The sequence below is a fragment of the Rattus norvegicus genome, chromosome 3, assembly GCF_021556685.1.
Source record: "Rattus norvegicus strain SHRSP/BbbUtx chromosome 3, alternate assembly SHRSP_T2T, whole genome shotgun sequence".
NCBI lineage: Eukaryota > Metazoa > Chordata > Mammalia > Rodentia > Muridae > Rattus > Rattus norvegicus.
In genome coordinates this window covers 166,303,726-166,331,339 of record NC_141536.1, presented here as the reverse complement: position 1 = coordinate 166,331,339, position 27,614 = coordinate 166,303,726, and the positions used below count along the sequence as shown (strand labels likewise).

Sequence of the window (27,614 nt, the reverse complement as noted above, 5' to 3'; positions counted from 1 at the left end):
CCTTAGAGGCACCCACTTCGACGTCAGAAGTGGCTTTAGGAAGGCGTTGCGAAGGACTCTGGGAAGGCTTACAGCCGACGCTGGCTTCTACCAGGGCTTCCCTCAAAAGCCGACTCCCTTCCAGATGCGTGAGTTAAGGTGGGAGCTCATTGTGTCAGTATTGCCAAAATCCCCTCCTAGGAAGAGAGGAGACTGATGTCTACCCTCCTCCAAAAGTCCCAAAAATAAACCAAGATGGGGTACAGTCATAGTCCACTCTGGGAAACCAACATTTCTTAGGCTTCCTTACAGGACAGTGGTGGCTGCCACCATAGTGTCAGTGGTCTTAAGGCAGCCACATTGGAAAGACTTCACCCAGCATGTACCAACCTTCCCCCGTGGTGGTGTAGTATGGAGCCCTTTACCTCTCCTTCCCAGTCTATGTGCTCTAGTGCCACGCCCCCCAACACACACACACACACACACACACACACACATACACACACACACACACGCCAAGCACAATTGCACATATGTGATTAGGAATGGCTGGACACTCCAGTGAAGGTCCCACGAGCCTCCTCATCCTCCTGTGAGGGGAAGTCAAGGTCAACAACCCACTTGTGGTGATCCTTTGCAAGAGGGCACAGCTGAATCCAGGATGACAGTAGCAGTTTGGTTGATGGATAGTTTTGCACAGCACGCACAGTGGATCAGCACGCACAGTGGAGCTGCAGCCTGTGCCTCTCCCGCCGACTCCTCAACACCTTTGAGGAAGACAATGATTCACATAGTTCACAGCTGCAGGCCTCTGACACGTGAAGCAACATGGCTGCCCTTGTTCCTGGGCAGTATGGGCATGAAGGTCAGGGGAACAGAATCCTATCCTCGGCAACTCTCGGGAACAACCAGAAAATAAAGATGGATTGGAAAGACAACTGCGTTAAAAGCAACAAGAGGAATCACATCAAGCCAGAAAGTTCCGGACAACGTTTGCTTTGTTTAATTTGTCTCAAGGAAGGAGGAGCCCAAGTTCACAAGAGCTTACGTGAGTTCTGTTTTTCTACACACAAAACCAAACATACAGCATCACAACAGCAAATGGACACGCTGAGTGTGTTCATGGGTCACTTTAATACATCTTCTACATGTACACAAGTAAACAATAAATACTGCTGTTATCTCGAACACAGTACCACTAGGAGTTCAGATTTCTACCTAACTGTTCAAGGAAATGAATGGAAAGAAAAATAATGTGGAAGCCACCTAGGAAGTCGTCTTCAGTCTTTCTAGAACATGATCCCAATAGTTTTCAGGTTCAGAACGAGCCTTCCTTGTGCATGAAGACCGTAACGTCTATCTTTTCCCCACAGTGGCTGTGACGTTCAAGTTAGTAACAATTCTGGTTGTGCTTTTTTTTTTTTTTCTCTCCACTCATTGATGTTATTACATCTGAAATACTGTTTTCCTTATATTCCTCTTGGGTTTGGACTGGTTTAAATGTGAGGGCCATGACCCCTCAGGTGCAAAAGCACTTCCCAGAAGGGTACTCCTCTGTCACTGTCATGGTATACTCTGGTTCAGTGCCTGAGGCTGTCTACTTGCCTCCATGGGGTAAGTTTTCAGGGATCATGGAAAAGGCTGTGCTCAAATAACTGTACTCAATGTGACTGCAGCAAACCGTGCTGTTCATTAGCACCTGGATCCTATCCAATAACACTGTTCAACTCTCAGACAATCGACCTGGGCAGAGAGGTAAACAAAGTCACTGCCTCAGGCTTCTAGGGCTGTCTAAACACAGGACGTGAATTCTAGCCCCTAGATCAGGAAACAGCTTCAGTTAAGTGTGCGGGGAACGAATGCTTGAGTCACCATCTTTGTGTTCCCTAGTTGTGACAGTTTTGGCTCAGACTCATATCCAGCAAGGGAAAAGGAACTTCACTCTGGCCTGCCAGGGTCTAAGAGACCCACACAGGTGTATAACAGGAAAGAAACCCTGTGGGTGCTTCCCTAGGGAACATATAAGCATGTTCATGTATATGATGTTATACTCACATTTCCTGGCCCCGAAGCTTCCAAAGAATCTGCGTAAAAATCGAGGGAAAGAGTAAGGGAGGTACCAGTCATGTGCTCCAAGGAGCAGGGAAGTGGACACGGGGCCTCCCTCAGGTGAGAAGAGGGTGCAGGGTGGTATTGCTCTCCCAACACAAGGTGCACACCATGGGCAAACACGGACATTGCATGTGTGGGCTGCCTGCAACATGAATGGATTTTGGTCCCATAAAAAGGCTCGAGACCTCCATGTAATAACATGTTTCTCCGGGAGGACAGTGCCAAAAGTATCTGAAAATAAAGTCCTAAAGAAAAGGGGCTGAAAAAAAAAAAAGTCCACATGTTGTTCAGTATGATAAAAACCACGCTTTACAGAGCGTTGGACAGTTAACCTTAGCAGCTGGTCCTGGTGATAAACTCATCTCAGTCACAGACACCTGGGGCCGAGGGAGCCATTGTTATTTCCAACTGCAACAAGTAACCTTTGTCCTTTGTCTCAAAGGTAAAAAAAACAATAGAATCACCACGCCCAGAACAAGTCTAATAGTCCCTTCCAAGGACCAAGCGAACTGCAGTCCTTAAAACACAGCCACAGTCTGTGAAGCAGCAACCAAGGAAGGTCTGCAGAAGCTCACTGAGGAAAGCTACCCAGGCAGAGAGGACTTGGATGCAGCTGAGGAAGATGCCTGTGTGGGAGGCAGGAAGCCACAACCAGGTAAGAACACTTAGGATAGTATCCAGTAACTAACTCTCTCTTTCTCTCTCTGCCTGTGTGTGTGCGTGTGTGTGCTTGTGCGTGCGCGTGCATGTGCGTGTGTGCGGGTGTGTGTCTTTCTGACTCTGTTTTTCTGTTTGTCTCTCTCTCCCTGCCTCTCTGTCTCTCTCTCTGCAAATGTGTCTGCTCCCATCTCCCATCGCTGGCCCCAGGCATAATTAGAAAACCCTGCTCTCTTACAAACGGAAATAGAGCCTTAGTTTTGACCCAGAACAACAGGATATGGTCCCTAGTCAGCAATTTAACGACTTACATTTTGAGTAATCCTACAGATTGCTCATGGCTACCCAAAAAGTCTAGTGTGCCAAGGCATTCTTTTTTCTTTTTCTTCCCCCATTTTTTTTTCTTTTTGCCTCATCAGATAGCAGCAACAATGGTTGGGCCCATAGCCTCTCCTCTGGAAAAATCCACAAACTTCAGTTAAGAGAACCCAGGAATGGGCTAGAACACTACCCCGGGACTTAAAATGCCTTTTAAAATGCATCAGATGGGTGATCCGGATGCCTTTGCCTCTGGCAATGAACCGCTTCAGATAAATGACCCTCAAAATAGAAATGCAAGCTCCCTAACTGCAGTGGAACTGAGGCTGGGGGATGGGGCAACAGAGGAGGGAAGGACTGGACAGAAACTCTGCTTGAGGGTTTATGCAAAAGCGACAGGCAGTGAGCCAGCAGGGCCTTTCTTCCACCGCACACTAGAGTTTCTCCCTTAAAGCAGCACACACTGTTTCCCCTGCACTACATAGACAGGGACACTGGGGCCAGGTCTATGCAGACTGCCTGGCCTGGCTGCTTCAATCCTTTGTGTCCCAGGCACGCAGGTTAATTTTTACCTACAGGGCCCTCCCTCGGGTGCTTATGACTGTGTGTATAAAGAAGAGCTTACTAAGCCTCATTGAGAAAGTAACTGATGAGGCGGGCTGGGGTAACTGAGAGCCTGCTTGAGTTAGTTATCAGGAATGGGTTCTAGCTCGGCCACTGCTTTGGGGAGAGCCCCTCCCCCCCCACCCCCCATCTTTGTAGGCATCTGCAGGCCTTTACAATTCTTTACCTCAGGGGTCACTTTAACTTATATGTGCTTTGCTTGGCTCCATTTGTTTTGAGTTTTTTCTCACCGGATGAAGGGGCGCAACCACAGTTATTCGCGCTCCCCTTTTTCTTCAGGTCCACGTGCGCCTGTGTCCTGGAGGCCCTGTAGGAACCCACCGGGTCCAGAAGCACGGGAGATTGCTTGGGGATTCGGATGTTACCATTGGCTTCCATGGCGGGGTTGCCCTCCACACAGGGTGGAGCACGGAGCTGAGGCTTGGGGCCCTTGCTTGATTTCTTCTTCTTCTCCATCCTCGGTTCCGGAGCTTGCTTCTGGGAACACAGCCTGGGTCGGCCAGGACCATCCCCAGAGTTAGGCAAAGTCTCAAATGCATAGTATGATGGGTGGGCTTCTTCATGGCGAAAACCTTTCTTCCGAGAAGGGCCTGGCTTTGAAATCCCTTCCGGGGATGGTAAGGGCTTAGACAGAGAACTGGTAAGGAGCTTACCCCGTCCAGGGCTTTTCAGCCCCCCAGCAGCACCAGGGAGCTTGGCCTTAGCAGCTCGGGCCTTCTCACCCTGCACAGTCTGGACCTGCAGCCATTCTAGTTGAAGAAGTCTGTCTATGTACTTCCCAAGGAGTCCCGTGGCCCGAGGCAGGGCCTCGCTCCTGCACTCTGTGTTCAGAACAACAGCCATGTCCCGGAGGTCCCAGGAATTGAAAGGAGGTGGAAGAAAGTCAGGGTAACAGTGTCCAGACTCTGCCTGGCTCGGCTCTGGGTGAAGACTGAAGGAAACCGGGTCTATCTCTTCCGCTCGGAGGTTGAGATCTGGAGGTGTGAATGGAGAAGGGGGGATGGCCACCCTCTCTGAGTCTGACAGGTCACTGGCACTGTCCTCATCAGCACCTCCCTTAATGATCTCCATGGAGTGGAAGTCAAGGAACAGCCTGCCTCCAGAGGCAGCCTGATACCTGGAGCTGAGCTCGGCCTGCTCCTGTCTTCCCTCCCTGGGAATGGTTTCCACAAGTTTATCTGCTGCTGGCTGGGAGATTCCAAGAAGGCTGCTCCTTGGCTGGGAAGAGACACGGGGTCCTTGCAGTTCACTCGGCCTTTTCCCCGAAGATATCTTTAAAGGTTGTACTTGATTCCAGGATGAGCCAGCATTTATACTGCTATAAAAAAAAAAAAAGTAAAACTGTAGTCTACTCACTGATAGCTAGGGAAAGGAGAACCCCTTGCCAACACCCTCATCCTTGTGTCCTTGTGAATGTGAGCCCCCCAGGTGCTTTAATAGAAGCTGGTTAGCAAAAACAGTTTCCCCTCCACACTCTAGTCATGGTCAGCAGAGAACGGCTGCCCCAAACGTGGACACATGTACTATCGAATGGCAATGCTCAACATCTAAAGACTTAACCAATTTTCAGTGTGTGTTTTTTTTTAATTATACTTTTAGAGCAACTGTGTATACCTTTAAGAAAAACATCACTTTTAAAATCTGCCATAAGACTGTTCTGTTAGTGTTTGAAAATACTTCCAGCGCTCAGGAGGCAGAGACAGTCAGATGTCTGTGAGTTCAAAGCCAGGCAGGGATACCTCGTCTCGAGTAAATAAATAAGCAAATAAATCTTGGGAAATACTCAGTCGTAAATCCCACAGCCCCCTTTCGTAGACGTAATTTAGGAGAAGTATAGATACAATGTCAACTCGAAGTTTTGCAGGCTGGGCCAGGCATCACTGATGGTTTTGCCTGTGCAAAGCCCCAGATTTAACCCCTGGTACCTAAAATAATCCATCGGGTATTTCGCTCATTTTTCTTTAAATATATGGGTATGCACATGCTTTAACATGTGGGTATACACACATACGTTTTAACATACAGATATATGCATGTTTTAACCTGTGGGTATACGGATGTTTTAATGTGTGCATGTGTGCATGTTTTTGCTTGTATGCAGCTTCAATGTGTGCGCATGCATGTGGACCTCAAGGCCGATGCTATAAATCACTGGTGATCAATCTTCCACCTAACTGTGGAGGCAGGGATTCTCAATCAAACACAGAGCTCATTCGTGTGGTTAGTCTTTTCTTTGAAGTTTACCTTCATTGTTTTTAATTACAAGTATGGTGGGTGGGCGCTTCTATGCATAAGATTCAAGGAGCCTGAGGAGGCCCAGGGCGTCAGATCCTTTTAGAGCTGGAGTTGAGGAGAATTGTGAGCCACCTAATGTGGGTGCTGGGAACCAGACTTGGGGCCCCTGCAAAAGCAGTGTGGACTCCTAATAACTGAACCACGTCTCCAGCCAGCCAGGCAGCCAGCCAGGCAGCCAGGGGTTCTTGTTTCTACCTTCCAAGGCTGGAATCACACGTGAATTCATACAACATGAGTTCTCCAGTCCTCACCCTTGCTTGGTGAGTACTTACAGCACTAAGCCATCCCAAGCCCAGACTTATTTCACTGTTTAACCACCAAGTGGCCGAGATCCTGAGCCAACCGAAACCTCAGTATGTGAGTTTTTCATTGTTCGTTCTAACCTATGCCAGGGGTCATACTATATAAAGTTGATATAAAGTATAAAGTTATTACTATCTTTCCAAACAGGAAACACTCAGGAAAAGCTGTGTTGAAAAAGACAAAATGCACTGTCAGATAAGAGCACCCGCCCCTACTAACGACCTGAGTTTGATCCCTTTGCCCTTTGACCCACATAATAGGAGAGAATTGGCTCCTTCAAGTTATCTTCTAAGCATGCATGCGCACTGTGGCATACATGGACATGCACACAAAGTAAATAAAACATAAAAGGACAAAAGTACAGTCTGTGGTACTATGATAATTCAGTACAAATGGGACAGCCAGCAAAGAGAAGTAACAATATATTCACTCCTGATACACCATGAACTCCTTCTAGAGTACTCTGCACTGAGGTAGAATCTCAATGGAGTTGAAAATACCTTCTTCTTGGTTTATTTTCCAGTCATATGTTCTTCAAAGATGGTTTAAATACACACAAAATACATACTAAAGGTAATAGAACTTCCTTGTGACAGGAGTCAGATGAGGAGAAATGGGCAAGGGTACTTCCTGGAAGCTGACAGGAAGTGGACAAAGGTACTTCCTGGAAGCTGACAGGAAGTGGACAAAGGTACTTCCTGGAAGCTGACAGGAAGTGGACAAAGGTACTTCCTGGAAGCTGACAGGAAGTGGACAAAGGTACTTCCTGGAAGCTGACAGGAAGTGGACAAAGGTACTTCCTGGAAGCTGAGGGGTTCTTTGTGCAGGGATCCCAACAGCACTCAAGGATTATCTGAAGAAGCATCAGCCTTGTACAGAATGTGGACTATGTTAGTTCAGTACAGCCAGGCAATGAATACAAATGAAGAAACAGCTGTCACTGGGAATTCACAACTGTTAACATTTTTGTTTGCAGACTGGAGTGATGGCTTGGCAGTTTAGAGCACTGGCTGCTCTTGCAGAGGACTCTGGTTCAGTCCCAACACCCACTTCTAATTCCAGTTCCAGGGGACCAATGCCTTCTTCTGGCCTCCCAGGTACCAGGTGTCCAGTTGCAGGCAGGCAAAATACTCAAAAAATAATACACACAAACAAATACACACAAAACAAAAACAAACCAATCTCTTAAGAAAAAGATGTTCACAAGCAGCCACCATCACACACACCAGCCTTTAGCAGCAGCCGTCCCCTCTGTACAAGAGAAAGCCAATGGACAGCAGCTGACTGAAACCGGCTACCGAAGCTGGAAGAGGCCGGTCTACTCATTTCTGCCATAATCAAAGCATGAGTGAGGCTCACTCAGTAGAACTGAAGGACCAGTTACCTGCTTTTCTGTTGACAGTCCCTCATCCTATTCCTTGTCTTGAAGAGGTCACAGGGCTGCTCATCATCTTCGGGTTGATGGGTTGTCTAAAAAAGAACAGACTACTGAACAGAAAGTACTGTGAACTCACATGAACACACACAGGCATGCACACACACACACACATACACACACGCTACAGTCGCAGAACTATCCTCCTGGCATCATATAACTGTTACTGTCTTGGGTCAGATCAGCTGATTGTCCACAGCAAGATCTGGCCTGTTAGTTTCCTTAGTAGAAAGAAGTCACAGGACACCCTAGAAAGATAGGGCCTATCAACATTGCCCAGAGCTAGAAAGGAAAGTAGTCAGATCTCGAACTGAGGGGCCCTTTCCCCTCCCTCTCTCCTGCTCTTGCTAGCAGCCGGTCATACCTACTTCCCCAACAGCATGTGGTCTTGGGAACAATAAAGTGAACAGGATGTAGAGGGTGTATGGGGTGTGTGTGCAAGGACGCTACTTTTGTGCATTGTCCCTTGTACTGTAGTGGAAGTGTGGGTGATGTGGCTGCTTTTGAGTCACCCCTGTTACTACAAGTGACCCCAATTAACTCACTGGTTCCCCAAGATGGACTTCAGTGGATCTATTTATAGCAGTGCCCTATCTAGTGGTTTTAAAAATAAAAACAACAAATCATTACTTAAGTGTTATCTAAGTAATGCAGCAGAACACACAGGCAACATACTCACATGCGTGCGTGCGTTCGTGCATGCGTGCGTGCAAGCGCCCATACAGAAAGTACCGAGACAAATCTAAGTGAAGAGCTTCTCTCAGAGTTACATCACCTTCTCTGCAGTGCTCAGAATCTTCTTGCTCAATCTGCTGCCGGATGATGACAGCTGGGGAGGTGACTTCTTTATTCCCCTTATCTTCGGAAAAGCTGAAGAGCCACCGGAACTGGAAACAGAAGAACACTGACAGTAATGACACTGATGGCAACCGGCCCTCCAGCATCCGGTTGCTGGGCTGTGTGCGTTTGGTTTCTGTGTTTGGGCCATATTGAAACCTCGAAGCTGTCTGCAGCTGTGCAGACTCAGCATTCTGCACTATGAAGTTAGAAATGGGGGCAGGAGTGTTGTGTCTTTACAGTTCAATTGTCTCTGTGTGGTAGGGGAATGGGCACGTGTGAGGGTGGATGCCCTCGGAAGCTAGACAAGAGCGCCAGATCCCCTGGAGCTTGGGTTGAAGGCAGGTGAGAACTGCCCAGCAAGGGTTTTGGGACTGCTCAGTACCCTGCACCCCCATGACAGCTATTAAGTATAAGAGTGCTGTGAATGGATTCCAAACCCCACCCATGCACACACATACCCACTTCCTTGGAATAACATCAACTAAATTTGCCTTTTACTCTAAAGCTCCCCTGTCTATTCATTCACTCACTCATCCAGTAAGTGTCAGACAGTCTAAAGAGTACAGACTGTGCACAAGGCCCTTATCCCACAGAGATAAAACTCTAGAATTCAGGGCATCCCTAAATTCTTCTATCTTCTCTGTCATATCAGTCCTCTAATCATCAGTGCTGGCCCAGAGAGATGGCTCAAGAGTCTAGAGCTACTAATCCTCCAGCGGACCCCAGTTTAGCTTCCAGTACTATGTGGGTGGCCCACTAGGGCCTGTCATTCCACTTCCAGGCCAACACCCTCCCCTGGCCTCCCAGAGCACCTGCATTCATGTGTGTATACACATCCGTGTAATTTTTAAAACAGTTAAAAGATCATCAGTGTACTAACACCCATTATGTGCTTTATGCTGTCTCAGTATGAAGTGCAGGTCCCATCGTCATGAGGGGCCTGTTGAGAAAGCAGGCCTGGAAACTGAACGTTTTTCTCCCCTATTTCTCCAGCCTCTGTCAAATGGAAAAGAGATGGGATCCTGGGAGATTTTCTGAACCAACCCTGGGCTTTCCCACCATAATTATGTAAGACTTTTAGGTTTGCATGTGCAGAGAACAAAAAATCCTAACAGGGCCTTTTATGGTCAATTACCCCACAACCAACGGGCTTGATTCCTTTTAGATGGAGAAATCGTTCTTGGCCTATCCTCTTTCCTTATCCTGATCTTTCTGCACCAAAGTGGGTAAGAAACCATGACAGAATGTCTGACCCAGGCGCACTCTTTAAAATCTATAGTGCATCATGGCCCCTCATCTACCTGACAAACTTGACACATAGTCCTGTGCGTGAAGTTCCTCAGAGAAATAAGAGCCTGCGGTGCAGTCAGGATGCAGGAGTGGGGACGACAGACAGAGAGGCGGTGAAGCACACGGCTTCAGCTTGCATAGCAGCAAAACTAAAGCTCAAAAGATCCTGGCTACAAAAACGCTCAAGAGTCAGAGGGCAGCTGCGCAATCCATCATGGGCATTAGCCCCTTTCCCAGTCTTCCTCTCTGGCTGCAAGTCCTGCTAACAGAAGCAACACCCCGCCTCCCCTCCACCTCCAACCCCCCCCCCCCCGTCCTCCCCAGGGAACTGGCTGCCTGGCCAATGGGGAGGCAAAGCTTGGTGGGGAGGTGTGGGTATGATGCTTCCCTCAGCGGCAAAATCTTTCCTGGGTCTGGCCGCTGGAGAAAGGTGGCCGGAGCTGCCTGGCTAGCCGCTCACCATAGTCCCAGGGCCAGCTCCGGGCCAGGCCAACCAAGGCTGGGATCTGTCCCGCCCCCACCCGGTGGAGGAGACCACCCCACTCCTCCTGCCCAAGGAAGGCCACGCAGCAGGCACCCAGCACGCCCTAGGCTGCTGCAGACACCATCGCGGATGGATGGGTGCAGCGCGCAGGCACACGCACCAAGAGAAACCCAGCAGACCTGCTCCGCCGCCTGAACGCACGTGATGAGGTTCCCGGGGGCGGCGGCTGCGCTGCGGCGGGGAGGGAGCGCTGCGGCGGGAGGGTGGGGGCGGGGTGGTCGCGGTGTGCGCGGTTCCGGCACCGTGGGGCAGCGCGGGGCTGCCGGGCGAGCTGGTGGGACGTGCCCGCGGGCGGCGTCACGAGGGGCGGGGCGCGCCGGGGGCGCGCCGGGAAGTTGCGCTTAGAGAAGTTGCCGGCAGCTGAGCGTCTAGGCGGCGGGGTTCCCGGCCTTCCCGTAAGCCCTCGAAGGAAGGGGAGAAGCAGGCGCCACCGTGCAGGACGCAACGCCCCGGGAAGCTGCCTTGAAGAGCGCCACCCACCGCTCCAGACTGTCCGCCGCTGAGACGCCGGCCAGGCCGCGAGCACAGTCTCCGTGTTGGGTGCGGTGCCTCAGGGCTCCCAGAGGCTGTCCAGCCCTAACGCCCAGTGGCTCGGCGGTGACACCAGCCCAGCTGGGCCATGTCAAAAGGCCCTGATTCTGCCCTGCTGCCCTCGACCCCGGGACCCCGGAAACTCGCACCCCGGAGCCTCAGCTGCCTCTCGGACATGGATGGACGATCCTGCAGACCCCCGGGCTGTGACCCTCGCCTGCGGCCCATCATCCAACGACGCTCGCGCTCTCTGCCCACCTCCCCTGAGCGCCGTGCCAAGGCTGCAGGAGCCCAGGGCGCCGCGTGCGGAGCCGGCTGCAACCGGCAGGTCCGAGTGCGCTTCGCTGACGCGCTGGGCCTGGAACTGGCGCAGGTCAAGGTGTTTAACGCAGGCGATGACCCGTCCGTGCCGCTGCACGTGCTGTCGCGCCTAGCCATCAACTCGGATTTGTGCTGCAGTAGCCAGGATCTGGAGTTCACACTGCAGTGCCTGGTTCCTGACTTCCAGCCGCCCATCGAAGTCCCGGGCTTCGGAGATCGCCTGGCGCGGCAGCTCGTATGCCTGGAACGTGTCACCTGCTCCGACCTAGGCATCAGTGGCACAGTGCGCGTGCGCAACGTGGCGTTCGAGAAGCAGGTGACGGTGCGCTACACCTTCTCTGGCTGGCGCAGTGCGCACGAAGCAGTGGCGCGCTGGAGAGGGCCTGCGGGTGGTGAAGGTACCGAGGACATCTTTGCCTTCGGCTTTCCTGTGCCTCCCTTCCTGCTGGAGCTTGGCTCCCAGGTACACTTCGCGCTGCGCTATGGCGTGGCTGGTGCCGAGTACTGGGACAACAATGATGGTCAGGACTATAGCCTTACTTGTCGCAGTCATGCCCTGCACATGCCACGCGGGGAGTGCGAGGAGAGCTGGATCCACTTCATCTGAACTGCAGGCTGTGAATGTGGAGCTTCCACCTCTGCAGACCTGCAGTCCCTTTCCCACCAGTGCAGCTCTCAGAGCCGCCATCTCCCATCCCACCCTTCCTTCCCGGTTTCCTGGCCTCATTTCTCACTGTGAAGCCCTGCGGCTGTAGCCTGGCCTGCCCTGTAGTGAATTCTCTGGAGAGCCTGTCAGGGTCAGAAGACCAGGAGCCTGTGTAATACATTGTGGAGAGGGTGTGGGAGGGCAGATGCATGGGATTGTGGTCCTCAACTTCAGGAGGACCCACAGGTCAGTGTTTTGCAAGAAAGGCCTTTTGCATGTCTCTTCAATGTCTAAACACAAGTATCTGTTATTTATTATTGTGACGTTAGCCTTCCACTCATGGTGGACGCTTTCTCAGGAATACTCTAGATTTAATCAGCTTAAAGAAGGCCTGTTGTCTGTTTGCACCCCCTGTAATGTTTGTAAAGAATACACAGTGTAGCCCACATTATGGTCCCTCGAGGCATTTCCACCCTGGGATAGTGAAAACCTGAGACCATGTTTGCTTGCCAGTGTCTGTAGCCTTCTAACAGTGGAGACTATTAATAGCGAAGGCACTTAGAGCTCATCTGTCATCACACAACCATTTCTGGGCTTCGAGGCTGCCCTGGTTAGCCGGTGCCTCCCACATCAACGGCTCGGAAAGAGTGGACTGAAAAGCTTCCAACTGAGCAACTTAGCCCAGACAGTCCTTTCTCTTCAGGGACTGCCTGTTCACGAGTTTGTCTTCTACTGGTCTGGTTGTGGGTCTGTGTCTTAGCAGGCCATATTCTGTTTAAGTTTGAAACTACCTGAGCCTTTAAAAAGATCTTGCCTTAAGTAATTTCCGTTTTCAAGTGGCCACAGGGATTCAGGCAGGCGTGCCCATCCCAGAGACCTTTTCCACGAAAGAGGTGACTTTTTAATTTCTAAGTATGGAAAGGTTCCAGCATCCATATTTTGGAAGCCAGCTTCCAAGTGAACCTGGGTGGTTCTTAGAATTAGCCAGGGCACTGGAGGAAGAATAATTCACGGATTTTTATACAGCTAACGGGTTTTAAATTGAACTGTTATGTCAGGTTTCACAGATGCCGGCCACTTTATTCTTTGTGCCTTTGGTTAGGAAAGTTGCTAACTTTTTTTTTTACGGGTTTAATTCCTAGTTTTAAGATGTTACATAGTTTAAAAAAAGAAAACAACCAAAACCTCCAACTTAGTCCAGACCGCTAGCTGACCCCTGCTGTTTAAAGCCCCCATGGAGAAGCTGGCAAATATTTTTGGTGCTGAGCTTTGGGTCTCTCTGACAGCAGGTGCTAGAATTGAGGTGGACAAGACCTCCAAGATGGGACTTTTGCTTTTGAGACAGTGGATGTCCCACAATAAAACCACCCAGCCTTTGGCTGCTAGGACAACGCACTGCCTTGGCATTCAAGAGTGAGTAGAGCTCAGTGGCATTTCCCACTGCTTAATGAGATGTTCAATTAGGTCAGCGAACCCCGGAGGGTCATGGCAACTCTGTCCCTGGCCCCTGTCCAGAGTGCAAGAGAATGGGCCAGACTCAAGTCAAAGTCAGGAGCACCGATGCTCGAGAGTTCGTAGAGAGTTTTACAGTCCATGGGAACGCCTCTCGCTTGTCCGCAGGTTCTGGTTACAGAAAAGTAAAGGACGCATTATCAAAATCAAGAGAACCTGAAGGTGCCTTTTAAGACATACCAACCATTTGAAATCTAAAACACAGAGATAATTCTGCTTGATTAAACAAGTACATAGTAAATAAAAGCTGTAAAGATAATTCAGGGTGAACTTTCTGACCCCGAGACACATTTAGGACTGTTGGGATGTTAAAATTGTGTCGACTGTGCACTCACTGAGTTGTGTTTTACTGCCTGTCATTTAAAGTCATTTTACTCAAGCCTGAATATTAAAGAACACGTGTGAAAAAACAAAAGTCCCTTTGTTAAGCTGGTGTGTGCTGTGGCCTCTGTATTCCAGAAGACACAACTTGAAACGTCTTGGTGTCGAGATCTTTCAGATGGAAATCTCACTCTTCTCCAGCCCTGGATGAGGACTGGGCCTTCTAGGGAGGGACCTCTGCATTAACAGAGGAGGGAGTTGTATGTGTGTAAAATACTTTACCTGGGGAGATGTAAACAAAGCCCACCCCTTCTCCTACCTCAGGAAAAAGCAAAGGTATAATGATGCCAGTTTTCTTTGGTAATCAATGTGTTTGTTAGGCTTATTTTGGGGCAATGGGTAAGGGGTTATGGGAAGTTTGGAGCAACGGAGTAAGGGGACCTAATGCAGCCATACTAGGATTGCCCTAAGGCTGTGCAGATAGAGTGCGCTCCCACAACCCTTCCCTGCCTTTAGCCTTTCACCCAGTTGTTCTCTATCTCCCCAATGCTTCCAACATCGAATACGGTTGCTCATGTTGCGGTGATCCCTGACCATAAAGCCATTTCATTGCTATTTCATACTTGTAATTTTGCTGCTGTTAAGAATTGTCAAGTAAATATATCTGATGCTCGAGCAGGGTCTGTAACCTCTGTGGGATTGTGACCCACGGGTTGAGAACCACTGCTCTGTCCCTTTACAGAGACTCAGAGGACATTGCAATGGGAGCAGAATCGCACAGACGACTAGTTGGGTTGGGTGGGTGACTACACTCAGGGAGGCTCCTACTGACCTTCCCACCACCTCCTTCCAAGAGGAAAGGTCAACCATCAAGAAGCCCGGCTATGATGGTTTCTTCAAGCAGGCCAACCAAACTCATGAAAGCGGCCGCAGACTGGCTTGGAGGATACAAGGGTGTGTGTTTATAAAAGCTAAAATACCTTAATAACGCTACAGGTCAGGGTTCAGGGGCAGTGGTGATTGTATTTTTCTTACAGTCCTCCGTGACTCCTGTGGACCCCAGCCTGCTCTTCCACGGCCAGCCTCAGATTTAACATTCAACTGACTATCCAGCTCCATGCACTCTCTCCCAGGGGATATGGCCCACAGCCTGTTTCCAGTAAGAACATGAACAGTGGACATGAAAAGGGTTGAGAGATACAGCCCTTAGCTTGACTAACACAAGGCAGGGGCTGTAATCCCAGGCACTGCAGAGAAAATGTGTGGCTGGAAACAAGATTTTAATAATGACTGATAAGGTTTTCCTTCAAACTCTATGGTCTCAGAGCCTTTAAATAAAAACAAACAGTTCAGGTAAGATTTAATGAGTTGTCTTCCTTTTCTATTACTGCAATAAAACACCATGACCAAAAAAACACTCCGGAGAGGAAAAGGTTTCTTTCCTCGTGTACTCCTGCATCACAGTCTGTCACTGAAGGAAGTCAGGGTAGGAATTCAAGGTAAGAGCAGAAGCAGAAGCCATGGAGGAGTGCAGCTTACTGACCTTCTCCTTCCCGCCGCCCTGGTAGCTTGCTGTGTCTCCCTTCTTACCCACCCCAGGATCACCTGTCTGAGGAGGCACTGCCTGCAGTGAGCAAGGCCCTTCCACATCAATTGTTAATTAAGACAATACCCTGAAGACTTGCCTAGGCAGCAATCTTCTGGAGGCTTTTCTCAGTTAAGATGTCCTCTTCCCAGATAACATCTAGGTTTGTGTCAAATTGACAAAAGCCACTTAGATACTTTGTTCCTTCATGTTAACATTTCAAGACACTTTTTTTTGTCTCTATAACAAGCAGCTAATTGGGAAATGACTAGATTGCATCAAGGAGGACCGTAAGTCTATTACAAGAAAGCGGAGCAAGCATGAAGATGATGATGTAAGTCTCTGGTCATGAGGTTGACACACTTTGATCTTACATGTCATATTATATACTGTTAGTCCTTAAAGGTATAAATCATTTTAAAAAATCATTGAAAACTAATTATCTGAAACACCCTCTAAAAGCCTGTCAACTGTTCGTGTTGTTTTGGTTTTTTTTAATTGTTTTTAAATTAGGATCTCCTTGGACCTGTAATTCCAGCCATTCAAGGAGGATCTCACGTTCACGTTGTCTGCCTGTACACCTTAGATCCTGTGTCAGAAAGTATAAAGAAGGCTAGAAGTAGAAATCAATGGTAGATCATTTGTCTGACATGCAGGGGACCCTCAGTTCAATGAGGAGTGGGTTCAAAATTCAATTTAACAAGGCACAAAGTTGGAATGATGTTTTTTGTAGTTCTAGCTAAGCCAAAGTTAGAACTGCTGTATGTTTTATTTTGTGCTTTGGCCCTCAGGATGTGTGTGTGTGTGTGTGTGTGTGTGTGTGTTTATTTTTCAAGCACTTTCCAAAATATATTTAAACCAGAAACGCTTGCTGGCCACTTATGGAAGACTATCCTCTGAGTATCACAGCTGTCCATCTTCATGAGAACAGCTGTGACTGTTGTTACAACCTGAGAAAAATTGACCTGTTGGCTATACACATTCCTTCGTAGAACTGGGTGGGGTAGGTCACTGGGTCCTCAGCTGATTCTCTCCCTCTCCAGCTAGATGTAATTCTGCTCTAATTGCATGTGGCTCGTGGGCTCGGGTGCTGCTTGAGTATCTAAGGGGTGGAAGGTTGCCTCAAGGAGTGTCTCTGCTGGAGCAACTATGGGGAAGTGGTCATTAATCATCCATGCTGGGCTTAGGGTATTCGGTGATACGGGTGCTTCGATGTCACTTGCATCCTGTAAGGAAGCCGGACGAGCTCTGTTATCTAAGCTAGACGTGGGTGGAACCCTGCTTTTGGGCTGTCATTGGAAGCTCTAGCGGGGTGAGTAGACATTAGATCTCATTCCCCAAGGAACAGCTAAAACACCCTGAAACCTGGGTCTGCTGCATACAAACCACGACTGAGGGGCACGCTAGCACCATTATCTGAGTTGTTTTTTGCTTTTTGTTTTGTTTTTTTTTTTTAACAACTATTGCCTTTTTAGATAAATCAAGATATTACTAAAAAAAAAACCATTTTAAACTTTGATTTGGCACCATCTGTATCAATTTTTAACTCTCCTCGGGCGAAGCCCACGGAGCTTCCATTAGGTCACAGGATAAGGGCTGAACAAAGCAGTTGTTTGTCTCGGTGATGCAAAGCAGGCAGCATCATGCTCACTGGTGAACCTTGTCAAAAGACTGGGCCACCACGTTGTAAATTTAGGGCACAGGGAAAATGGAGGAGCCACAGCACTGCCCCAATGGCAGGGACTTAGGGGCAGGAGGACTGCCTAATTGGGGGTGGTGGAGTCCCACACTGACAGCAGGTTACCTCTCCTAATGCCACATTTCCTCCCTAGGTGGAACTGGCGTGGCACAGCGCCCCCTGCTGGCAGGAGGCTCTACTGCGCAGCATCAACGCTCTGGGTGAGTCTCAGAATAGGAAAGCAGCAGGAGACCCCTACAGACCCCTTTCCGTCACTTCCAGTTGGACAGGGCAGGGGTCATCGGAAGTGGAGCCGACAGGCGCGCCAGGCCCTCTTTCCCAGAAGCGCTAAGTTTGCTCCTAGAGCGGAAAGTGGCTGAGGGTAAGGGGCGTGGCCTGGTCGGGCGGCGCTGATTGGACGAGCGCTTCCCGCTTTCCGTTGGCTCCCAGGAGACTGAGGAGGCGCCATAACACTCGACGGCCCTTGCCGGCGGAGGTGGTCGCCAGGTCCCGGGTGTCCTGGCTGCAGGTGGCGCAGGTCTACGGGAGACCGTGGTGAGGACACTTGGCGGCGTGGGTGACACTGACTGCGCCAGCCATCCGGGGCAGCGGTACAGGGAGGAGTTTGTGAGGTGCGAGGCTCCAGCGGCCTGGACTGTGGTAAAGAGCATGACCACGTGACTGGGCATGGAGTAGGGAGAGATCTTAGTGCTGAGGGAGTTGGGAAGCGCGAGGACCCAGGGCCCTAAGCATGCGCACTGTGTGTGCTGTGGACGGGGCGGGGCGGGGCGGGGCGGGGCGGATAGGGTGCCAGGGCCTCAGGCTGGAAGCTTGAAGGTTTCCTCCCCCTGCACTCTGGCTTCTTGTACTGTGAATCTCTACTTCCAGTTTAAGGCTGCAGCCATGCCAGCTCTTCAGGCTGGACGAGGACCCAACCCCCTCCTCCAGCTTTGTCAAGACTGCATGGGCATGGGCAATGCCTGCTCACATGTGCAAGCTTCGTGCTCACGTGCTTGAGTGTTGGCTTAACTCTTGGGTCTTCTGCAACGTCACCTGTGTCTCCCTACTTCTGAGTGGCTCTGGGATCAGTTGTCCAATAATAATCAAGCCGTGCTGTTTACCTTTGTTTAGCTTTCCCTTTGACTTGCAAATGGTCGGCTTGCAAACGGTTGGCTTATTTGACAGGTAGCCCAAAAGAACTGGTTTTGGCTTTGTTGCAGTCAGCATTCATGCACTGTGCTGAGTGTTTATGTAACAGGGTTATCCTCCCCCACCCCCTTTTTAAAAAAAATCCATCTATATAAATATTAAAATTTCCTTTTCCTTGGTTGGCTCCTTTGTACAAAGGAAAACTAGAAAATAGAACCATCTGGCTAGCATAATCTATCTTTTGGCCGTAATTATTCTGTGCTGTGTGTAGATGGCTCAGAGCACTTTGAGGAAATTGCATTACTTCCAATTGTTTTAGTTGTGAAACATTATGACAGGGCTGCACTGACAGCTGTTGGCCCCAAGGAAACAGAGTACATTAGATCTCTACAATATATTTTAAGTGTTAACTGTTTAAAATCACATTTCAAATTGGAAATGAAATAAAATGTTACAGTTTTCAATTTAATTGATTACTTTAACTGCAGTAAAATGGAAAAGGGGGGATGTAAAGGAAGTTTTACGACTGTTGGCAAAATACCTATTCTGAATGTATTTACTATGGTTATTTGATTACTGGGTTGGTGATTTTTGAATGTACTAAAGAACTACCTAATTTATAAGTCAGTATATTTTATATATTCTCATTTACAATCACTGTTAAATATCCACTGTTTAGCAATCATTAGGATTGAAACAATATGTACTTTCAAAGTATGTTAAATGAATATATTTTCATAAAAACATGAATTTTAAAATATTTTCTGGCATATTGAATTTTCTTTAGTAATATAGTAATCTTAAACATGTCTAAGCAACTTGACATTTTTTAATGTTACTCTATTTTGTAGTATTGAGCTTACCCAATATCCTAATGGTTACTTGCTAGTTAACTGCTGCCAACAAAGATTTTCTTTGAGATAACAAGATGAAAGAGGCTCTATTAAAAGAAAGAAGAAAAGTTTATGATCTGGGAGAAGGGAACCTGGGGATAAAATGATTATGTGTCTGAGGCTAGCTCATAGAGAGGAAGCTCTGCCCCTTCCCAAAACTCTTTCACACTTCTATTTTATTAGCACAGACACAGATGTCCTTCATAGAGTGTAGATTGCTCTTGTGTGTATTTTAATTTTTCACGAGCTCTCTAGAGGGTCATCTCTGTCTTAATTTCACCTTTCTTTTTACCCTGTTTTGAACAGGGCCTTGTTCTTAGATAAGCTGATTAAACTACATGTTTAAATATTCAGTTGTATTCTGTGCACCTTGCTTCTGTTTACCTAATTTCTCCCAACCACACCAACAAGACAGGGTTTGTTTTTTCCTGGAAAAAAAAGACTGCAGATAGAGGCAGTGCTATAATAGTTGTTAAGTACTCATTTTGTACTTTTAGGTTTCTGTAAAATGTATAGCTAGAAATGGAACTACATGTTCTAGAACATATACATCATTTTTGCCTATCATCTCTTTTTTTTTCAAAGTACAATTATTGATACCCATCATTTTCTATTTTTCATATTATCATTCTCTTTAGTTTTTGCCATCCTAGTAAGTGTTGGGGTTGGTTGTTTTACTTAGAACTTCTGCTATAGAGATAACATCTTGTCCTTCTATTACCTACATTATTTTCAAGTTTCTCTTTTTCTGAATGACTTGTTCTTTTATCTTTTCACCTTCATGCTTTCTCCTTGATTCCTCAGTTCTTCAAAATTATTTTAATGTATGTCTTAGGAGCAAAACTAAACATCTTTATGATAAATATATATAATTTAAAGTATATGACAAATAATGTAAAAAGGGTTAAAAAACTATTGGTTTAAGAATATTGAATATCATGTTTTAAGATTTTAAAATTGTAAACACATTGAACACACGTTAAGATACATAAAATGTTTTCTCTTATAGGTGTCTGTCCTCTCCTATTCTTAAATGAAGTCAAAATGCCAGTGAGACCAGACCCCCAAGTATGTAGTTCCTAGACCACAAACAAGCATTTTAATCACTAAAACAACTTTTGTGTACTTATATGTATACCTGTTGGTATATTTTTAGCAAAAACAAACTTTGATGCTTTATGAAATACTCAAGAGTAATTTAAATATAGTTTCCTTTATTAAAATATTTTAAAGTATGTTATGAACATAAAATATCAAAAGCATTGATTTATTTACATGTGGTTTCAATATTGAAAATAGTCATTTACAGATTAACATACCTGGAAGCTCAGACCAAAGTTTTAAATTGTCTGATCCTTACATTTATATACATGCAGTTTACAACTAAGTCTGATCAGTGATCAGATTGCAATCTGAAAGCTTCCTTGTGTTGTTCTGTATAAAGGGGATAACAGGCTTGATAAAAGTCATACTAGGGTAATATTTAGGTTGAAATATAACTTTTAAAACTATAAAATTACCCTTTTGCAGTTTAATTTTTAAATATTGTGAAGGTTGTGCTTATATATGTTAGGATTTTGTCCTTGGATTAAATATAGTTTCTATAATGTGATTTTTTTCATTTAGTTTATGATTTTGAGTTGATAAAGTTTGTGATTTTTATTTGAATTGATAAAGATATAAATATAAATTAGCTTTTAATCAAATATTTTCTATCTGAAATTATTACTGAAGAAAATCAGTTATTTTGGATAGTGGTAAATTTTTTTTAAATATTTAATTTAAAAAAAATATTTTATGAGCTAATTTGATTATTTTAATCAGAAACTATTCTTTGGTAGCTCAGTTGCATAAAGTGGCTGATTTTGATGGAATGCCTGTGCTAGTAAATATATCTCTCCAGCAGTTAGAAAAGTGTATTGATGATGCTTTGAGAAAAAACGACTTCAAGCCTTTGGTGACACTTTTACAAATTGATATTTGTGAAGATGTGAAGATTAAATGCAGCAAACAATTCCTCCGCAAGTTGGATGACTTAATATGCAGGGTAAATACTCATTTTTGTTTAATAGCTCCTAAAATTATTACATATGATTTTACTTTCTAGGAAGAAAGGCCCCATAGTCGAAAAATATAAGCAGAGAAAGCCTTGGACAAACTTGCTTCCGATGATTTAAATGTTTTATCAACATGTGCCTGTTATTTGAGGCATCTCAACACATTAAACTCTTGTTTCTAAAGTAAAATGTATAAAATTTGTGTTTCAAAGGCTACCATTATTAATCTGAGGGGAAAAAACTACCTATAAACAATTTATTTTTAGAGATCCCCCACCATATTTGTGGTGATACACACAATGCTTAGTAATTCCAAAAATAAAGCAAACACAAAACATTTCTGAAATTTTTATTTAAGAAGAGGTAACTACATACTAGTCCAGGTATCCAAGATTGTTGATAATTGATTAGTTGAATAAGAATTTGTAATCTATTTGTGGTAGCTCATGCCTGTAAGTCTAGTACGAGGGATGCTGAGGCATGGGGAATACCACAAGTTGTAGGCCTGTCTCAGTTACAGAATAAGACCCTGTCACCAAAATGAAGTCCTAACTTTAACCCTTTAAATCGGAAGGAGAAAACTGCTTTCATAAACTTTCTAGATTTTATGCAGGTGACTATTTGCAATTTGCCATTAGCTGGGTGGTTTGTGACAACTCACTTTATTAATCCCTTCTTCTCATCCTTTCCATTATACAGATGTTGAGAATGGCTCCCTTTTGGGATATATAAGACTTGTAAATTAATGCTGCTCCCAGAACAATGTTTATTCATTCCGCTCTACTTTTTATTTGCAGCAGTTTAAATATGTACATTTCATTTTTAGGAACTTCATAAAAAGGATATCCAAACTATTTCAAACATCTTGATATCTATTGGAAGATGTAGCAAGAATATCTTTATATTGGGACAAACTGGACTTCAAACCATGATAAAACAAGGATTAGTCCAAAAGATAAGTACATATTCATAGGAGAGAAAGATGATTAAGGTGCAGTTTCTATTAAGAAAAATAGTCCAATGACTAAAGGCAAACTTAGGCAATGAAGAACTTTTGAGAGTACATATTTTTATGATGTGGATATAAGGTAAAGGTTCAGAAGGACACTATGCAAGTTCCTTGACAACCATGTGAATTTAGGATCACAAGATGCCAGTGGGCCTTTATTTAAATGATTTTCTGTTGACTAGCTCATTTAGGGTGTTTACTGTCTGACACGTGTACACTACAATAAAAAACACTTATTTTTATATGTCTAATCACTTACATACAACCATCAGATGGTTATATGGGGCACATAGTAGGTACTCATATATGAATCAAATTAAAGTAAAATAATTCCAAAAATATCCAAATAATATAAATTGTCCTGATAATTTTAGCTGATTATAACAGGTATATCTGTAGTAGGAATTTAAAAAGGGAAATATAAGAGTCTTTGAAATGGAATTATTATTATCTCCACTCTTATTTTAAAAAGTAATGGAAAAAAAATAAAAAGTAATGGAATAAAGTTAAAAATACAAGACATTTTAAAATGTAAAATTGCTTTGATTATCAATACTGGTGTTTTCATTTTTAATGTCATCTTGTTTTTAGGTTCATTTACTAAAAATAAGTATATAAATTGTAAAAATAGAATTCAAATGAACTACTTTATGTATTCATTTTTTACATGGTTTCCTGGTTTGAAAATTCCAAGGAGATTATTCTGAGTCAGCGACAATCAAAAGATGAAGCTGTTATGAATATGATAGAAGACTTATTTGATCTTTTGATGGTAAAAACGACATTGACTGTTATAGAGTGTGTTTTTTATTAGAAAACCATTTGTTTTGGGTCTAAGAATCATAATAGACTGGCTAATAACTGGACTGGATCAATCTGTCCAGACAGAATAAAGCACTTAAGCTGGCTATATTAAATAGTTTGCTAATAAATTAAAGTTAAATAGTTATACTGTGAATTAAAATTTGTCATAATATCTTTTGTAATGATTTATAATAATAACTTATAAATGAAATATTTATCTTTTTAGGTCGTATATGACGTCAATGATGAAGGTAAAATACCTTATTTCCATCAAAACTACTTGCTAGGAACTTTTAGTATAAATTTTTAATACCTATAATCCTGTCCTAGGAACTCACGATCTAATTAAAGAATCAAAGTTTTCCTGTGAAGGACCAGCTAGTAAAATTTTAAACTATATAGGCCAAGAAGGAAAAATTGCAGACACTATTATTTTTATTTCAACAAATTTCAAAAATGATTTATGGATAGAATTGAGGATATATATTTGTATTATGGACTTGTTAATAAGGCAGAAAATAGTATCTTTGAATTTTACTTAGGGATCAAAGTTTGTTTTAAAATTTAACATGTTAAATTTTTTAAAACATGTTTATAATGATATTTTATATCATGTAGAAAAAGTCAGTGTTTGGCCTTCAGGAAAAGCCATCAGTTAAGGAACATTTTAAATGTCCATCACATGGAGGTAGTAACTGAATTCTGATGCTTTCTAAAATGTTTGCTGCTTCTGTCTGCTCTTCAGAATATCATTACCTAACAGTAATTACTTCCCCCTGAAAGTGATGTGGAAACTCCTTAACTACACAACAGGAATGACTTTTAATGTAGCAGTTTCCTTTTTACTAAAATCAATGCCCAAAAATATTACAGAAGCTCAAACTGGAGCTTGGGAAAAAAAAACATAATGCCCTATGCATATTTGTGGGGGAATGGAGATCTTCATTATTTTTCTCCTTTGAGACAGGATCTCATATAGCCCAGGCCACTCCTTAGTATGAAGCTGAGAGGCCTTGGATTCCTGATCCTCTTGCTGCCACCTGCTGAGTGCTGGGATTAGAGGCATGTGTCCAAAATGTCTGACAGATATTTTTATGAACTCACTATGTCAGAAACAGACAAAATGCAGTGCTTTTCCAAAGTGTCAGATTTGTTGACTAACCATAAGTTCATAAAAGAACAATGACTACAGTGGCAGTGGTTTGCCAGATAATCAATCCACTTACTGTGGTAATGGTAATATAGAATGCAGTTCTTTTATTCCCATCTTAATTATTACTTACTATCATATCACCTAACACACAATAAACATATCTTTATCTGTGCATATGTGTTTTACAGAACAAATACAGCAGAATTCAAGAGGTTTTAGACCTGGGATGGCTGGTAGAAATGTAATAGGGTCTGTGTTGATAAGATAACCCAAACTACCACCAGGAAAAGACACTACTGTCTTAAAAACTGGCCATGGGAGACTTGAGATTGAGAGCAAAGATATGGGCAATTGCAGAGACAAAACCAGGACAGGGTTTAGAGAAGAAATCAGTGGGATTCAGGACCTGATTGGCTGAGCAAGTAGATTGGTGGACAGCAGTCAAACAGGCCACCCCAGCAGTGGGATGCTGAGCTAAAGCTCCACGGATAGCTGAGAGGTCTCTGTTGCTTGGTACTCGACCCATACGCCAGGCATCAGTTGTGGGGTCATTGCTATAGCAGTGCTAAGTTTATCTCACTTTATGGAAGCCAGGTGAGGTAGTTTTATTCACTTTCCTTGGTCTGGCTGGCTGATTTTCTTGTGTCTGCTTTCTCTGATATAATTTGAATATACCCATGTGCCTATGCAGTCTTGATTCACCTTGAAAAAGGTGTAGAGTTAGCCCCTTTATAATTCCAAGGAATAAGTCATGTATGGGTTACCCCCTAGGGTATGTTGCTGTATAGATGGTGCTACTCATGCATCTACCTAAGCAGTCAATCATCCTGTGTCCTCAAAATGGAGTTAAAAGCTGCTTATAAAATTCAGCCTGAAAAACCACCTTATAGTGTGGAATAACTTAGAGAGAAGGACATAGCCTGATGTCGACAGATTTGCTTAGTATGGGTAACGTGTATATCAGTGTGGTGATGGTGATCTTGTATGTTTGTCTTTCCATCACAATGTCACAGTTGGTTGAATAATAAATTCACAGTACAGTAGACTCATTGGCAGCAAACTGTAATTAATTCTGCTTTCCTAATATCCTTGGCCAAGGTAAATATAGACTCTTTTATCCCAATCTTTGTTACAAATACTTATACCCTGAGATAACATTGTACTCATCACACACATAAGCACGCACGCACGCGCGCGCACACACACACACACACACACACACACACACACACACACACACACACACGGGGATGTTTATACATGTATAGGTTGCATAATGACTCAAAGGTGATAGCTGTAGCAAAATTTAAAGAGTTTCACAAAGTCCTGAGAGATCAAGTCTGGGAGACTTAAAGGGATTCAGAGTCTCTGTAGGAATGAGGTCATCAACCCAGACTGGAGGGCTACTGGGGATTTTGTGGCTGCCATAGACTACAGGAACAAGGTATGGTGAAGTTTATAGCAACAAGAGAAAATACCCAGGTAAAGATGAATGATTAGGTGGGCAGGAAAGGTGACAGTTTAATTAGGTCATGTCAAATTTGGGAACAGAGACAACAGGTCTCTGAGGCAACCAAGAAGGGGTTCCTTGTCAGTCCCTACACACACACACACACACACACACACACACACACACACACACACACACACACACACACACACGGTGGTCAGATGACAGGTGGGTGGAGGTGTTCCCGTCAGAATATCAGGTGTCCTCTTCATTCAGTCCAGGAAAAGGAGTCTCACCCTCTCTTCAGTCTGCCATTTCCACTAAGTTCTCAGGCCTGGTTTTCCTGATATGATTTTAATACACCCATATAATCTACAGTCCAAATTTACTTGAATAAGTTTATAGAGTATCATCCTTCTGCTTTGGGGAATAAGTTATGTTTGTACCCTACGGCTGGCACTGGAAAGTGGTGTTTATGTGTCCACTAGGTGTAGAACCATCCTGACTCAAAATGGAATCAAATGCTGCTAGCAAAACAATCTCTCAGGGCAGGATGGATATGTTGTACAAAATGGTAGGGCACTATCTGATCTTAACAGTAGTGTTAATAAATGCCATTCAATAACACCAATTATCCAAACAATTTCACTGCCATTAAGAGTCATAAGCACTGTTCTGTCTTTTATTTTTTCCACAAAAGCTGTTTTTATTTGAGGCAAGAAGTCTGACCCTATAGGATTGGCGTTCTAAGCATTCAAATTTAAGTGTTAGTGGTGTGACTTGGGCTATAAATCTTGCTTCTCTTTGGTTGGGAAGGGTACTCATGTTAAAGACTTCCGGGTGGGAAGAAGAAAGACCAAGAAAGGCTGAAGAATCACCTCAGCCACTGGTACTGCCCTCCAGATTCTGTGTCAAACTAACAAACTCTCCTCATCTGGTCTGTAAGGTGCCATCCAGTTCAGAGGGACACAGGCCACAGAACACTTGCAAGGGCAGATGAGGCAGAAAGAACATGTGTTAAGTCACTTGGGGAGGAGCAGGGATCTGTCTGCCACAGCTTCAAACTTCTGCGTGGAAAGGGTAATCCTTGTGTTTGGCACAGCTCCACAAGGCACACACCCTCCAGTTCCTGTTGTAGCTGAGTAGAGTGGTCATGTCCTTGCTGCTCAGCTTAAAATCAAAGATCTTAAAGTTCTTAGCAGTGTGTGTTGGTGTCACAGCTTAGGGATCACTAACAAGTTCCTTTGGACGGGGAACCGGATCAGCACCTGGGCTGTAGTTTTATTGTATTTGGCTGCAATTGCCTTGATCCTGGGATCCTTCAGGAGAAAGGGGTCCTCAGGCTTGGCCCAGACCTGTGAGGAGGACCAAGAGGACTATATGCAGTCACCACAATACCTTTGCGATGACAGTACTCAGTCAGCTTCTCCTGAGTTAGGTATGGGTGGCACTTGATCTGGTTAATGGCAGGCTTATACTTTAAGCCAGGTTTGTTCAAGATCCTCTCAATCTGAAGAGGGGTGAAGTTGGAGACACCAATTGCTTTTACCAAACCTTCATCCACTAGCTGTTCCATAGCCATCCAAGTGTCCACAAAATTGGTGTCACTAGGAATCACGTTTCCTGATGCATCCAGTGGGAAATAGTCAGGCCCAGGCTTGAAGCCAGTTGGACAGTGAATAAGATAGAGGTCCAGGTTGTCCAGCTGCAGGTCACTCAGCATCTTCTGGCAGGCCCCTTTCACCGTGCTCTTGTGGAACGTGAACCACAGCTTGCTGCTGATGAAGAGATCTTGGTGCTTCGCCACCTGCTCCTTGAGCTTCTCCTGCTCCCACCTCCTCCTCATCCTGGTATACCCGGGTGCAGTCAATATGGCGATACCCCATGTCAATAGCAACCTTCACAGCTCACCTCAGTCACCTGGTCAGGAGGAGACTTCCAGGTGCCAGGCCCAGGGTGGGCATCTTGGCGCTGTTGTTGAGTTCCAGATGGCTAGCCATGATCGCTGCAGGTTACACCCATGGACTGGCAAATGTGCCTACTCAGTCTTGTAATTGGAAGTTTAATTCATTAACCAACATTCTTAACTCTAATAAAAGTTGATAACA

The 27,614-nt window shown here is 45.0% G+C and overlaps 3 protein-coding genes, 1 long non-coding RNA gene and 1 pseudogene across 9 annotated transcripts in view; 3 read left to right on the top strand and 2 right to left on the bottom strand.

Annotated features, from left to right (window-relative positions):
- Window positions 1-959: 959 nt before the first annotated feature.
- Fam217b (family with sequence similarity 217, member B) lies at window positions 960-10,629 on the bottom strand. 6 transcript variants are annotated; one of them, NM_001434135.1, is given in 4 exon segments: window positions 960-5,008; window positions 7,673-7,758; window positions 8,499-8,610; window positions 10,498-10,629. In NM_001434135.1, coding segments are annotated over 2 exon segments (1,170 nt in total). In that variant the 5' UTR covers window positions 7,699-7,758; window positions 8,499-8,610; window positions 10,498-10,629; the 3' UTR covers window positions 960-3,864.
- LOC147995863 (uncharacterized) lies at window positions 2,603-7,385 on the top strand. The gene is made up of 3 exons (XR_015684090.1): window positions 2,603-2,746; window positions 3,970-7,047; window positions 7,082-7,385. It is a non-coding gene; the product is annotated as an uncharacterized LOC147995863 (long non-coding RNA).
- A 131-nt stretch (window positions 10,630-10,760) lies between the features above and the next one.
- On the top strand, window positions 10,761-13,832 carry Ppp1r3d (protein phosphatase 1, regulatory subunit 3D). Its single transcript, NM_001109564.1, has one exon. The coding sequence runs from the start codon at window positions 11,017-11,019 to the stop codon at window positions 11,854-11,856; it is 840 nt and encodes a 279-aa protein (NP_001103034.1). The 5' UTR covers window positions 10,761-11,016; the 3' UTR covers window positions 11,857-13,832.
- Window positions 13,833-17,428: 3,596 nt separating this feature from the next.
- Window positions 17,429-27,614, top strand: part of Sycp2 (synaptonemal complex protein 2) — a 62,391-nt gene continuing 52,205 nt past the window's right edge. Inside the window, exons 1-6 of the mRNA NM_130735.1 lie at window positions 17,429-17,546; window positions 20,043-20,101; window positions 20,937-21,080; window positions 21,917-22,045; window positions 22,767-22,871; window positions 23,130-23,154. Of these exons, the coding sequence (NP_570091.1) occupies window positions 20,078-20,101; window positions 20,937-21,080; window positions 21,917-22,045; window positions 22,767-22,871; window positions 23,130-23,154 (427 nt within the window). The 5' untranslated portion in view covers window positions 17,429-17,546; window positions 20,043-20,077. The remainder of the gene's footprint in view (window positions 17,547-20,042; window positions 20,102-20,936; window positions 21,081-21,916; window positions 22,046-22,766; window positions 22,872-23,129; window positions 23,155-27,614) is intronic.
- On the bottom strand, window positions 26,199-27,544 carry Akr1b1-ps3 (aldo-keto reductase family 1, member B1 (aldose reductase), pseudogene 3; annotated as a pseudogene).

What these genes read in the sequence shown, in the direction of transcription:
- Ppp1r3d (NM_001109564.1), top strand. Translation starts at nt 11,017, where the DNA reads ATGTCAAAAGGCCCTGATTCTGCCCTGCTGCCCTCGACCCCGGGACCC.